Here is a 14,002-nt window from a genome sequence, read left to right on the forward strand (position 1 = left end):
GATAAATGGATTTCAGTTGTCTTACAATTAATTGTGTTTTTCAAGATCCCCAAAGAAAGTGATTCTAGCTCCATGTCTCTACTTCAATAAATCAAGACTAAATGAGATGAAAAAAGGCAGAAGGCAGCCAGTACCCACCACATGTCCAAGCAGGTGGAGTAGTCGGTAGATCCCAGCAGGACATCTGGAGGCCGGTACCACAGGGTCACCACCTCATTGGAGTAGGTGTGACTGGGGACTGACTTGGCCCTGGCAAGGCCTGAGAGGGGACACGAAGCACAAACACAACAAAAACCTTTCATTTAGTCTGAATCATTGGCATTTACAGTTTGCCTGGTACAGATTTTGAACCATTGTTTAGCCTGTGTAATTCTGAAACATTGAGCTCAGCACCTGATTGAAGTCTAACTATAAAGTCTTCTGAGAGACATGTCTTTAGACTGATTTTTGCATAATCAACTGAAACAAACCTAAAGTTACCTTTTCGGTGGAGATAGAGATTTAAGACCTCTGAAGTTCCAGTAAAACACAGAGAAACAAATAGCGGCCAGATAAACCCAAAGGACACATAAAACTCTTGTTTCCATGCAAATATGATGATTACTAGGGATTTGTAGACCAACCCAATAGCAGGTGTAGCGTTTAGTTCAATCTAAGGTTTGTCCATGGTGATTCCATGGCTAGCCCTGCTTGTCTTACGTGAATCTTTAATGTTTCTCAGGGGTTTTATTACATTCACCAGATTCCTGCTCTTCTAGCATTTATCAGTTTGGTGACAGAAACCCAGTTAATGGTAGAGCAAAGTGCAAATGCAGTGAGCTTTAATGAGGCTGATGGCATTACCCCTTTGTCTCTTCCCAAGAGGTAGAAGGGCTTAATTAAAGCATTTAGCTTTGTAAAAAAAGAAGAAAAAAAAACTTCCTGCCCTGCAGCAAGTCCCCTGTGAAAGGCAGGAAAAAGGGCAGAGGGGGAGAATAAATGATAGGGGGAAGAAGGTATTTAACATTTCCTTGTGTCAGAACACCCACAGGAGATGGGAGTTTCAGCCGACAGTCATTACCCACCACTGTAATTTCCACACACTGATCTAACAGAGAATGGAGGGCATCAGACCGCTCATGATGAGAGGCTATCATCTCCACCATGTGTGTATACGTGTGGGCGTGCGTGCGTGTGGGTGGGTGTGTGTGTGTGTGTGTGTGTGACAACTTCATGAAGGCGGTTATAGTGGTTGGAGGTTGGCATGCTTTTGTAGCTTATGCAGCTGTTGTTTGGTGGAGAAACAAAGCGTGTGTGGAAAGTCAGGATGAAGGAATACCAAGCCATCCAGCTTCCCACTGTTCCCAGCATGCCTGTCAACACTTCCAGCAGAACTATATGCTACTGGGGCCCAGTAGGTGGTACACACACTGGTGCTGCTCTGAGGGCTTCAGGTTGAACAATGCGTTGGTCTCTTTATCTGTGTAATGACTCTCATCCATCGGCTGGCAGCAAAGCTTCGTTTTTAATTATCTAATATGTCTGTTTTATTTCTCAGAGATAATTTCCTCCACGACTTTGATTATATATCACATCTTTTAATCAGCTATTTTCCACATTCACTTTATTCTGCTCAGTGATGTTGGGATGATGGAAGCCAGTCCATCTTTATCTGGTTCCAAAGGTAACAGACACACATCAGGCAATAATCCAGGAGTTCCCCAACTGATAGCAAAGCCAGCTAGGTAGTATAGGATTAGCAATCAGTGACAGGTTGAAAACTAAGCTCATCAACCCTGTATTCTAAAACTTAAGCTGATAAGCTGAAGGTGATTAATAGATAGATGGATGGAATAGCTTAACTGTAGGCTGAAATGCTAATTTCCATCATATGAGTATACTTTAGCTAATATATGGAGTCAGTAGAGACAAAGAGTCAGGCTCTTGGCTACAGTAAAGATTTAAAGGAAAAAGTGACTAAAGTGCTTGTGGTGAACCAAATACAGCTAATGACACAACAAGCATCTGCAATCAGCAAGATTGTACATGAAATTAGTGACGGAGCTGGTTCTCTGCCATCGCTGACCAAAAGCAAGTTTGTTTTCCACCCACAGACACTTTAAATGCAGCCAAAATGTCTTAGATCACCGTGTTCAGCACTCACTGGAAAATATCTCATTTGCTCAAAAGCCTAACTCCCTGAGCACACACAAAACTGGCAACATAAGTTACCACTCTCTAGCATAAGAACATGTGGTTCACCTTGGGCACATCTATGTGGGTATGTTACAGCAGATATAATGGCAACAGAAAAGACAAATGGATTCAACCTTCCCCCTCTAAGCCCCCTGTGTCCCATCACAAAGAGGACACTACTTCAAAGGTCTGACCTTTGGATTCAAACACACTCAGACCTTCAACCACCTTCACTCGGAGCGCTTCTCCAGCTGACCTCCTTCCTGTGCAGGTAGCAGTCCAAAGGAAGGTCGCACGTTAATTATACATCACTATCTTACACTCTCTTACGGGTTCAACAAAAATACAGTGGCGAGGGTGGGAGGGAGGATGACAAGGTAGACAAGGATAGTGTAGAAAAATAAAAAGGGCTGCGTACCTCTTTGTTTCATCATTTTAATATGGTTAGGTTGTGAAGAAGTCCTGAGAAAAAAAGATTCCTGAAGATGTGCCAAATTTCATGTATTTCCAACAGATTATATTGTTGGAGAATTTGTAAAATACCTCTTATTAACAGACTGACCATTTTGTGTTTGACTAGACTGAGTGTCCAGTCGTAGCAGAATCATTGTGGCCCTTCACTTCCACTTTATTGATGTTTGCGGATGAGCATTTATGCACAGCTCTACAGGCTTCCTTTAGTCTCTGATTCTGTTACTTCTGCAATTTTATTATTTGTTTTAACACATCTAATCTAAAAACACTGAAATATGGCTGCTGTCAGCCACTGAAGAGAATTAGAACACACTAAAACCTTAAAATACATACATTTATTTATTTATTTATTTATTCTTTTCTAATTAAAGAACACATGTAAAACTGGGTTTCACCAAAGTGTTGAAATAAGTATGAATGTGTCCAATATGATAATGTTCTGGACTGAGCTCTTTTGATCTGTAGGGTTTCAGCTCTTGAAGTGGTGAACTGGATGGAATGTATGTATGATTGGACTGAATTGACGTTTTTTTAATAAAGTGCCTTGAGATGAGGTGTTGCGAACTGGAACTATGTAAATAAACTGAAATGTGCTGAATTAACCCAAAAAAAAATGAGTAAAATTGAGTAGATCAACTTTATAATCAGTCTATTCAATTTTAATAGATTTTTTCATGGAATATTGATCACTATTTGTATGTGTATTTGCTTGATGATTGTGATGACGGCATTTGACAAAATGTAATGTTTATTGCTCGTTCCATAATTGGTAACTGTGAGATGTAAAGTACTTTGAACTGCTTTGTTACTGAAAATGTGCTTCACAAATAAACTTAAACTTGACTTAACATACAAGAGTGATTAAAGTAAGTAAGCCAGTGGAACCAGTATGAAGGTCATCAAAACAATTAAAAGAGTATAAGTAACTAACTATGGTAGTCAACCAGGCAGAAGCCCTAATGTGACTTAAGAAGGTTTTCAACTTAGTAATCAAAATTTCATAGTTAAAGGAATCATAGGCAGCAGTGTTGCTGGGTGAATTAATGGTGGAAATATTATTATTCTATAAATCAGGGAGGGCACAAAAACAACATTTCTGGTAGATTTTCAGGTGGAAGGTTTGAGGCCACTCCTGCTCTGACCTGATGGGGGCAGTATACTCTTACTCTGATTTATAACAAAAACAACGTTTAAAGGTGACACCTTTTTTTGTTCCAGTGCTAATCTTTTTACACAGATCCCTTTGTTCAGTGAAGCAGTTTGATTAAAAATAACAGTTACTTGTGGCATTTTTGATCTGACAAAGAAGCTTTTTAAATCAATTAGAAATTAGAATCCCGGTGTCTGTGTTTTGTGGCATCCCTGTCCTTAACATGCCGAGTATAAAACAGCTCAAGTAACTGATGCAACATAATGCACATATCTACATAAACATGTTAATAAATTGGGAATACACCACCTGCCATCGTCAAAGCTCATTTGCCAACACAAAGCAGACTGTAACCCGCTCTGCATGAGGATACAGTAGTCTGTAATGAGTCAGCTCAGTAATTACCAACCACGTACATCTCAGCTGCTCATTTCAGTTTATTTCCAAGTTTGGACCAAACCATACACAGATCAGCAGCATTTCTTAACCTAATGGACTTCAAAATGACCATCTGCATGTGTGTTCAGACCCAGTGGTGCTGCTGCTGGTGCAGTGAGGCACTGGGCCAAACGTCACACCGGGGAGATCCAAACAGTCCGACCCGGATGCCTGGGACATTCCTCCAGCTCCATTGTCACATTGCTTCCCTCCTCACACATCATTATCCCAGCAGCTGTTACGCCACAGAAACTCCCCACTATAACACCCCCCCCCCCCCCCCCCCCCCCCCCCCCCCCCCCCCACACACACACACACACACACACATCAGTGTAGCTACAGCAGCTCTCCTACACAGGAGAAACTAGAGTTAAGCTTAGAGATTTTTGAATGTCAGCTGAGTGTGAAACAGCTGTGTATACCTGCTCTTCTGAAGAACAGAACGATGTGAATAAATTGGACATTAATCCATAATTTTGATGATAAAATAACGTTCAGTGACAGCTTTAGCATTTCAACTTTAATTTATAGAAAACACAAATTAAACTGAACTATTCAGGTAATGTAACATTTACACAACAAAGTAATATATTTAGGTTGTTAGTGATTTTTTCAAACAAACACTGATGATTTTGGTGCTCATGTTGAATGACTTTTCAACAACTCCGTAAAAAAGAAAAAAAGAAAAATCTTAGTACACTTGAAATAAGACTAAACTCACAAGTAACTCTCAGCAAGATATAGGATCATGTTCTAAGTCATTAATTCCTCAATAATGATGAAAACAGTGTTAGTTCCAGTGGCAAATTATTTAACTTATAGCAGGACTTTCTCCATGTTTTAAGTGAAATGATAGTGAAATGAAATGCTGACTCAGGAATCTGTGGAGTTTCCTTTTGACTTGTGTTGGTGCTTCTGTTGGACCTGTAGCTATGTCCTACTGTGGAAAAGTCCTGAATGGCAAAGGCTTCCTTTCTACAGGAATAGTAAAATATTCTTCAGTCAGAGGCTTTTTCAGATTTATTGGAATACAGACAGCTGTAGGAGACCCTTTCTGCCCTCAGCCATCAGCATTTACACAATCTCTGAAGAAACTTGTTAGTTACAAAATTTAATTTCCCTCTGGACCAATAAAGTATTTGAATTGAATTTATGTCTTTATAACCCAAAGAAATGCAGGAAATGATCCACTGTATTATTTCTAATTCAGTCCAGGCTGATGTTTTTGTTCTCTCTGACTGTAGCCAACAAAAACCTACAGTACTGTCCCTAATATGTCGCGGTCATTAAGAAAACAAATTTCAGTGTGAGATATTAAAGTAAGTTTAATCTGTAAATTTGTAAATTCCCCTGCTGCCTCTTACTTCACCCAGACCCTGAAGCAGCTAACACAGCTCAGGGGGAGAAACAAAAGCAGGCCTGAAATAATCACCTGTAGGTGAGGAAGGTGTGTGAACTGAGAGAGAAAAGCAGCTCTAATAGTTCACACAGCTGCTTCTACACAAACAGTACACATCAGAAGGCTTAGCTGGCCTCAATTAGCTGTGTCCTTGATATGAAACGCGGGCTCCTTAAAGCCTCATTTACAACGCTGCTGCTTGTTTCTGCTCATTAAAAAGAGAGTAAATCCACAGTGGAGCAGAGAGGAGCATCTGGACCGACCCACATCCAGCAGCGGATACGGAACCCCGGCTTCTTTGGCTGATGAGAAACTGTTGCTCTGTGGTTAGGCTGAGCCTTCTGAGCCCGCTGCACATGCAGATAAGCATGGGATGATTCAATAATAATACCAGCAGGTTTAGCAGGTAATGTCCAGCCTCTCAACTTTCTGGATTAATATCAGGCTGCGGACCCTCAAAGCCACTTTCACAACTCTGAGCTCCAGCAGTCTAATAATGCCCTTCAGTTCACACAGGCTCAGAGGAAATCCAGACTGACTTCATTTCAGTTCTTACTTGCACTAGGGTTGAATAAATGCTACTATTGAAGCGCTGCCACATTGTTTCCTGTCTTCCTCTGTGTGCTAGGGTTCCAAACGGAACAGCTCTTGTGTTGGTCCAGGAAGAGTTCAATGTGATGGAGTCACAGTGGACTACTGCAAAAAAACAGCAGAGAACCACAAACTGGAGACAACCTGGGACAAACTTTCCTGCAAAGATGAATCCAGGAGGCTACAAACGTGTTCTACTGTCAGAGCTTGGAAATAAACTCCATTTAAATTAAATTCTTGTTAAAATTATTATTTCACATGCAGTGAATCAGGGCGGGACTCGAACCCATCACTAAGCCCTCTGTACCTGGGTCACACACTATACCCCCTGTGCCACCTTAAAATAAAAAAAGTTTGCTGTTATGAGACAGATTTTATATATCATCATAACAAGAAGGTTTTTGGTTTAATGAGATATAAAAAATACTCTCCTCTGACAGATTACTACGTGTTAAAAATGCATAAAACAGTTTGCTTTGACTGTCCTCACCTTGATTCCTCTAGACGAGGAAGAGGTGCTGCTATTTCACCGTTACAATCTTTCTTATTTAAAAGAGAATATATTTTGGTTTCAATGATATACGGGTCTCATTATAGCAAGTTCTTAAAATCCTGCTAAAACAAGAAAACTTTCTTGTAATGTTTTTTGCATCTCATAACAGGAATGTTTTCCTGTTTTAACAAGATATTGTTCCTGAGTTTCTTTTCGAGCTCTGATAGTTAAACGCTTCTGCACAAAATAACCCAGAGCAACATCTAAAGGCCTTGGTTTAGTTAAGGTCAGAGTTCATAGTTCAACAATATAGAAAAAGAGACAGAGGCAGACAGAAACCACGGCTGACCCAAAAGAACAAAAAGACCCGTCTCCTCCAAAACATATCTTGATCATGTTGTGGGAAAATGTTCTGTGGACTGAGATAAAAGTGGAGTTTTGTGTTTGTGTCCTGTTACAACAGGAACAGAGCTAACACAGAACCAGCTTCAGCTGTAGTTCAGATGTCTGCAGCTCAACCAAGCAACTCTGCAGTAACACTGGAGGAGAATCAGTCTGGTCATCAGTTCTGGCAAAGCTTGTATTTTTCAGCATGATAATGATCTGATGCTCACCAGCAAGACAATCAAAAAAAACCCCAAAAAACTAGACACACAGAAAGAATAAACAGAAGGGATCACGCTCCAGCTGTAGGGATTATTTTATATACTGCAGAGTAAATGTGGCGAAGCTGCAACGACTCAGATAGAGACTTCAGGAAGATGACAGCTAGAGCTGTCATAAGGATGAAAATGATCCACAAAGATGAAATTGAAAAACAAAAGCAGAAGACTAAAATACAAGATTGATTTCTATAATTAAAGGAATTCAGGAAGGTTGTTTAGAAACTCCTCACATACTGTATGAAGTTGAAGGAACTTTGAGATTCAGGAGAGAAGAAGATGAAGAAAAGGAAATCCCAAGGGACGGGATTTTACAGATGATTTGTTGATGACAAACCCCATTCTAGTCAAAGTTTTTCATTATGCCCTACTATGTAATAATATCCCAGTTATGTGATTGGAGGTTTATGTCAGTAACCTGCAGGGAGAAGAGATGAGATGCTAACCACTGTGGGTCAGGCAGGTCATGTTAAGAGTAACAACCCGACTTCTATCTTCACTCGCTGTCTGCTGCCTGTCACTGATGGATGCAGCGCTCTGCCGCCTCCCATCGCGAGCCTCAGCTTCCTCTCCATTTACGCCCCCCACCCATCCTTTATGCAGACCCCAGCCAGAGCCACAGGCCTCAGCTGTGGACTGTTAGTATTCTTGCTGCCAAGCAGAGACCCCCAGGGGCTCTGGAGGCACACACACCCCACCCTCTTCATCTGGCCCCCTTCTGGCCAGGCCTGACTGTGTGTGTGTGTGTGTGTGTGTGTGTGTGTGTGTGTGTGTGGGCGTGTGGGCGTGTGGGGGAGTGCGTGGGTGTGGGTGGCCATGTGTGAGCAGGCGTGTGCGTGTGTGTGCGGATGTGTAGGTGTGTGCTGATGAGTTTCTGCCACAGTGGGATTTTCATATTTGCTCATTTGGTATTTTGTCCATTATTTTTCTCTTCCTCATTTCCTTCTTAGTAATGTTTCTGCACTAATACAAGGTTTGCATTATTGATGAAGCACACACACACACACCCCCACACACCCACCCGCCCACACACACACACCCGCGCACCCCTACACACGCACGCACACACCCCAATCCTCCTCCCATCTGTCTTGGAATAGAGGGATAGAGGGGCGGAAGGGTGAAGAAGATGGATGGGCAGAGAGAAGGAGGAAATGGGTGGAGAGATAAAAAGGGTGCGTTGGACAAAAGACATGCCTGGATGGACGGATGGATGGATGGACAGACAGATGGACAATGCTAAATGAGGCAGCCTGGCCAGTTTGTCCCACCAGGAAGTCACAAAGTAGACTTACTATACATGAATCCAAGCCATATGGTATTATGTGGGTAGGTTCAAAAACACACAGACAAGAGGCAGGGAACTGATTGACTCATACATTTACTTGAATCAAGCAACTTTTGCCATTTTTTGCGTGTGCTTGTAAGAAAAACATCAAATGTGTCTGTTTGGGAGGGTTAAGAAGGAAGCATCTTCTCTCTTAAAGCAACAGAGCATCATGGGTTTGCAAAGCTGCATCTGAATGAAACGAAAGACTTCTGGAACAATGTCATGACCAAACAAGAAGAAAGTAGAAATGTTTGGCCATGATGCACAGCGCCACATTTGGAGAGAACCAAACACAGCATAGTAGCACAAATGCTATGTGCTAACTCTTATACACAGAGACAAAGGGAGAAAATTAGCATCAACATCAGAGCATCAGTTTGCAGTCCACTCACCGAAGTCGGCGAGTTTTAGCTCTCCAGTGTCGCTGATGAGCAGGTTCTGTGGTTTCAGGTCACGGTGGAGGATGTAGCTCTGGTGAATGTAGGACAGGCCTCTCAACAACTGGAACAAGAAAAGCTGGAGAAACAACAGAAAAACAAATTAACAAAGGGAAGTAAGTCTGTTTATTAAACAGAACAAACAAGTCTGTTGTTTCGTCTTCTTTCAGCAGTTGCATCCATCTGAATGCAACTAAACTTCCACGTCTCTGGAGGCTCAGGACTTTAGTCAGTGTTATCTGGACAGATTCCTTCATTTGTCAGAAGCATTAGCAACTGACACAGAGGCAGGACCACAATCACTAGCTGTGTTTCCTTTAACAGTGCATGGAATCTGCAAACTGAAATTTTGAAAATTAATTTGCTCAATGAAAACACACAAATTTAAAAAAACTCAGGTTTAGAGTGGTTTTTCAACCATACCAAAATAGATGCATTTCACAAAATTGCAATGGAAACACTTTTTTAGAATCATACCAGTCAAGTGATCAACAACCTGATGTTACTACTGGTAAAACCATGAAGAAGATGACAGGAAGTAGTAGGAAGATGATGGCTTGTTTTGGGTTTTTTTTGGACACCACCAGAGCTCTCACAGCATCACACCTCATTAAAAGTTGCGTGTCATTGCAATGTGTTGAACCCATAGCTCTTCTGTAAAATGGCCGACTACAATTTCCCCAAAACACCATATATACGTAGACACTCCAACACTCCTCTGATAGATGATGAACGCTAGTGTCTTGGCTGAATATATCTCATGTAACTGTTTACATCAGTCACTGCCATTAGTTTTAATGACTTAAGCTTTCTCTATTGTGATTTAAATGTCATACCTTGTTTGATGGAAACACCGCAATTGCAGAATTGTGTTTTTTCAATATTAGGAGAATATAGACAAAGATTAAAATGGAAATGCATCGACTAACTCTTCCAGTTTACTTACTGCAGTGATTGATCAGAGCAACGTTTTATTTCTTCATAATCATGGCCTCTACTCTATATTTACTCTGTATGTATTACACCTTTAGGAAAAAAACAGAGTGAAAAGTAGAACTGTTTCAGGATGTGATAGATGTTGCTGAAAGGTTGGCATGTCGGGTTTCTGAGATTCGTTACTGCAAAGGGAGGAAAATCGATGGAGGGGAGCATGAGAGGACTGCTGACAACACGGAGGAAACGGCTCACTGCTGGTAGACAATCTGACCTTTGAACCAGAAGGGAGATTTTATTCATTCCTCACTACATTGGGACATGTCTCTGTTTGCATCAGTCGCACTGCTGCATATTGGATTTTTTAATCAACTGAGCTGCATGCAAATAAAAACTGTAGCAAATGAATTTACTGTGGTGATGTGCTGAAAGCTTCTGCTTCCTTTTGAGCTTGCTTCTATCTTTCTGCTTCGAAGAGAATTTTTATTTGGTTTGCAATTCAATCTGAGGATGTGTGGCTGAGTTTGGAATTAATGCGGTGTGGTATGACCCAGTCAGAACTGAGGTGACAGGAACTGTCATTTTTGTACTCTAGAATAAAGTCAGCTCTATTACTGCAAGCTGATTGGTTGTAAGACAAGCCCATGTCATCACTCCTCCACTGCTGTGCTAACAAACTGCTTATTTGTCCCAAATTCCTGCCTGGTTTTAGCCAAACAACTCTACTTTTGATATGACGCAGGACCAAAGAACAGAGAAGGAGGAAGTTCAAAGCATCTCTTCCATCATAAGACAGAGATTTAAAGAGGAGCAGCAACAGCAGATGAGGAGGATTAGCAGAGCTTGTGACTGCATCATCCAGGACATGTTAATGTGGAATATAATCTCTGCTGCCTGGATGCTGAGCTGTTAGCATATTATACAGCAACAGAAACACAGCTGCACCGGGTGTTTGTTAATTGCTGCTGCCACTAGTCTGGAGGAGCTGAGTCACAGGAAGGAGTGCACTATGAAGCAGAAGCTTGTTTTCTGGTCCACGGATGGTTGCCGTGGGAGATTAAAGAATTTCTCATCAGCAGCAGTAGCACTCCAGGTATGTTTTTAATGAGGGAATAGCATTATAACATGATGTAAAGCTCAAAAGAGTGGATTTTACATATTACTGCCCCTTTTACAAACAACTGTCGCACCAATGAGACACATCACTCAGCTCCAGGAAGTGCATCATGAGGATTTTTCTTGTTTATAGTCATAATGTTTTGGCAGTTTGGTCTATTTCAGATGATTTGTTTCCTGCATTTGCTAATTAAACACATACAATTAAAATGGTTCTTTTACTGTATTAAAATGCCCAGAAAAATTGTATCAAAATGTCTGAATTCACATCCACTGACATGCCAAGCAGGAAGATTGAATTACATTTAAATTTACATTTTTAATCCCAGTTAAAGCGCTGCACCGTTTCACAACGCTCCTCAAGCCGCCTTCAGCGATCTTCAACCCAACGCAAAGCGCCAACAAAAATGCTGTTTTTAACACGTTTCCTTCATAAAGTACCTGCTGCTGTCACTCTGACGTCTTCAAGAGGTAAACAAAGCCCTGAACCCAGAGTCAGAGCTTGTTTTTCTTTTTGTGCCTCTGAGATCTGGCGGCACATCACCCCGCTTCTGTAGACACGTCAGTCAACAAATAACAAGGCATGCGCCACGCAGCTCTTCATTTTATTCCAATTCCAGCAATCCACTCTCGTCTCTCTCCTCTCACTGATACTCTAGTTGTGGCCAATTAAGCTGATTGAAGCACCATGGAGTCCAATCAGGGACGGGGGCCTTGTCTGGCATCTGGAGCCACCGGGTCAACAGCTTACTATTCCTCCACTCTGCGGGGCAGAGATGAGCCACGGTGAGGAAAATTAGCATAGAAGTGTGTGTGTTTGCTCATGTATATCAAAGACCCTGGTGAAAAACTCTCACCCTGTCATGGCTCGGATAAAAAGGAAAGAAAACTCTCTTTTCTTGCCCTCTCTCTTCAAACCGGGCCATGAAGGAGCATGATTCTTTTTCTGCTGCAAACACCTGAGTTCTATTTGCATTTTAATATTATAGTGATGGAGGATGAAGGAGGCTGTTTATGCAGCTTTGACTGGAGTAACATGACTCTGCTCTGCCTCCGACATAAAGCAGGCTTCAAGGCAAATAACACACAAAGTCCTAATATGAGGCCTGAAGGTTGGGCTAGCATGTCTATGGAGCGTGTCTTGTTGCTGGCAACTGATTGGAGGATGAAGGAAGCAATTACAAGAGTGTGACGGCATAAATAAAACATGGAAACACACAGGTACATCCAATATGCCAAATTAATAGCCGAGGTAGAAAACTTTTTCTATGGAGAACAAGTTTAAAAGAACAGCAAAGAAAGAATATTTCAAAATAAAGAATGAAGAAAGAATGAATAATTTCTTTGGGTAGTCATAATATAAATGGTTCACAAGGGGAAATAGCAGATCTGCTCTCATATCACAGTATATATATATATATATATATATATATATATATATATATATATATATATATATATATATATATATATATATATATATATATATAAATCATTTGAGTCAGCTGTGTTTCCAGTGAGTCTGCAGGCAGCATTTGGACTCGTATAACTCAGGTTAATGGATAATTTGGACTGCTGGTTCCTGATTTTGATACAAATAGTTGTTTTATGGTATTTTCCATTCCTGGCCACATGTTTGAATTTCCAGTTCCAGAAAAATCATGAGTGCTCCCAGAAGTACATCTCGAAGAGTTGGGGTTTTCAAAGCAGCCCAAGCCTTAGATCCTGCCACCTTACAGTGAGTCTGTGTTTGGTGGCAGATGTGCCCGGGTAAAACAAAAGAGTTAGTCTTAATGTTTTGGCTCATTAATCTAGCTCTTTGGTATTGATTGAAACAATATCCCTCAAGGATCTTCTTCTTATGCTTCCATGTGTGAGTTTGTTTAATCATGATGCATTATTAGTTCCTTACTGTGGGAGAAATGAGCTGTCTGATTGGAGTTAAATCATCCATTAACATAATCCATCACCTGAAGAATGACCCCACTGCATGGAAAATAATCCATCATCAGCACACTGATAAACACGCTGCCATTTCTCTAATGATTAAATACTTATTGCAGTCATACCCAAGGCAATCAGAGCTCCGTGTCAAGATAAGCATTATGAAAAAGTGGGTTGCCTCTGAGTTATCCATGTATCGAATGTAGTGGAGTGTGTGTTTTGTCTGGTATTCAATGTGCAGCAAAGAATGAGGCTATGCATCAAAGTGACAGCAGTACACCGGGGTTCATAGTTAGTTGTGTACCTTCTCTAGAACAAAGTAAGGCAAAATGGAGTCAGGTAGTTCGGCAGCAGAAGTAACATGTCAGACATGAAGATGAAACATAGCAATCCAGCTCCCACATCTGGAGACAGCATCATCAGAACAGACTGCTAGATGCCTGGTAAAATGTGTCCACCTCTGGGAAGCAGTAGGTACTTACTGAGAGTATGTATGTCATTAGATGAAACATTTCTAAGCAGAGACTTCATGCACAGAGATTTCAAAGTTGAAAATATTTGAACTATGGTTACTGTTGTCGCTATCGCCTCCCGTGTTTTGGATTTGACTCTGGGAGGTGGAAACCTTTGCCTGTCTCTTGTCGTTCCCCGTGTGTCGAGCCCTTAAGGCTTCAGGAAGGTACTCCGGTTTATAGCCATTCCCAGATCAGTTATCCACACCACTGCTCTGGTATCGGCCCAGTGGTGATTCCAATGAGTTTATGGAGAAAATTACAATGGACCTCTACAGACTCCAGAACAGAACATCAGACTAACATCTAGTGAAGATCTGTCTGCACTGACTATACTGACTCTAAAGT

General features: G+C 41.2%; 1 protein-coding gene across 4 annotated transcripts in view; it reads right to left on the reverse strand.

Moving 5' to 3' along the window:
• Nucleotides 1–14,002, reverse strand: part of cdk14 (cyclin dependent kinase 14) — a 156,286-nt gene that overhangs the window by 78,028 nt on the left and 64,256 nt on the right. For all 4 annotated transcript variants that reach the window (XM_032558884.1, XM_032558883.1, XM_032558886.1 and 1 more), the window contains 2 exons: nt 9,105–9,228; nt 139–259 (listed from right to left, as the gene is read on the reverse strand). In XM_032558884.1, coding sequence (XP_032414775.1) covers nt 139–259; nt 9,105–9,228 — 245 coding nt within the window. The remainder of the gene's footprint in view (nt 1–138; nt 260–9,104; nt 9,229–14,002) is intronic.

The sequence above is a fragment of the Xiphophorus hellerii genome, chromosome 3, assembly GCF_003331165.1.
Source record: "Xiphophorus hellerii strain 12219 chromosome 3, Xiphophorus_hellerii-4.1, whole genome shotgun sequence".
Taxonomy (NCBI): Eukaryota; Metazoa; Chordata; class Actinopteri; order Cyprinodontiformes; family Poeciliidae; genus Xiphophorus; species Xiphophorus hellerii.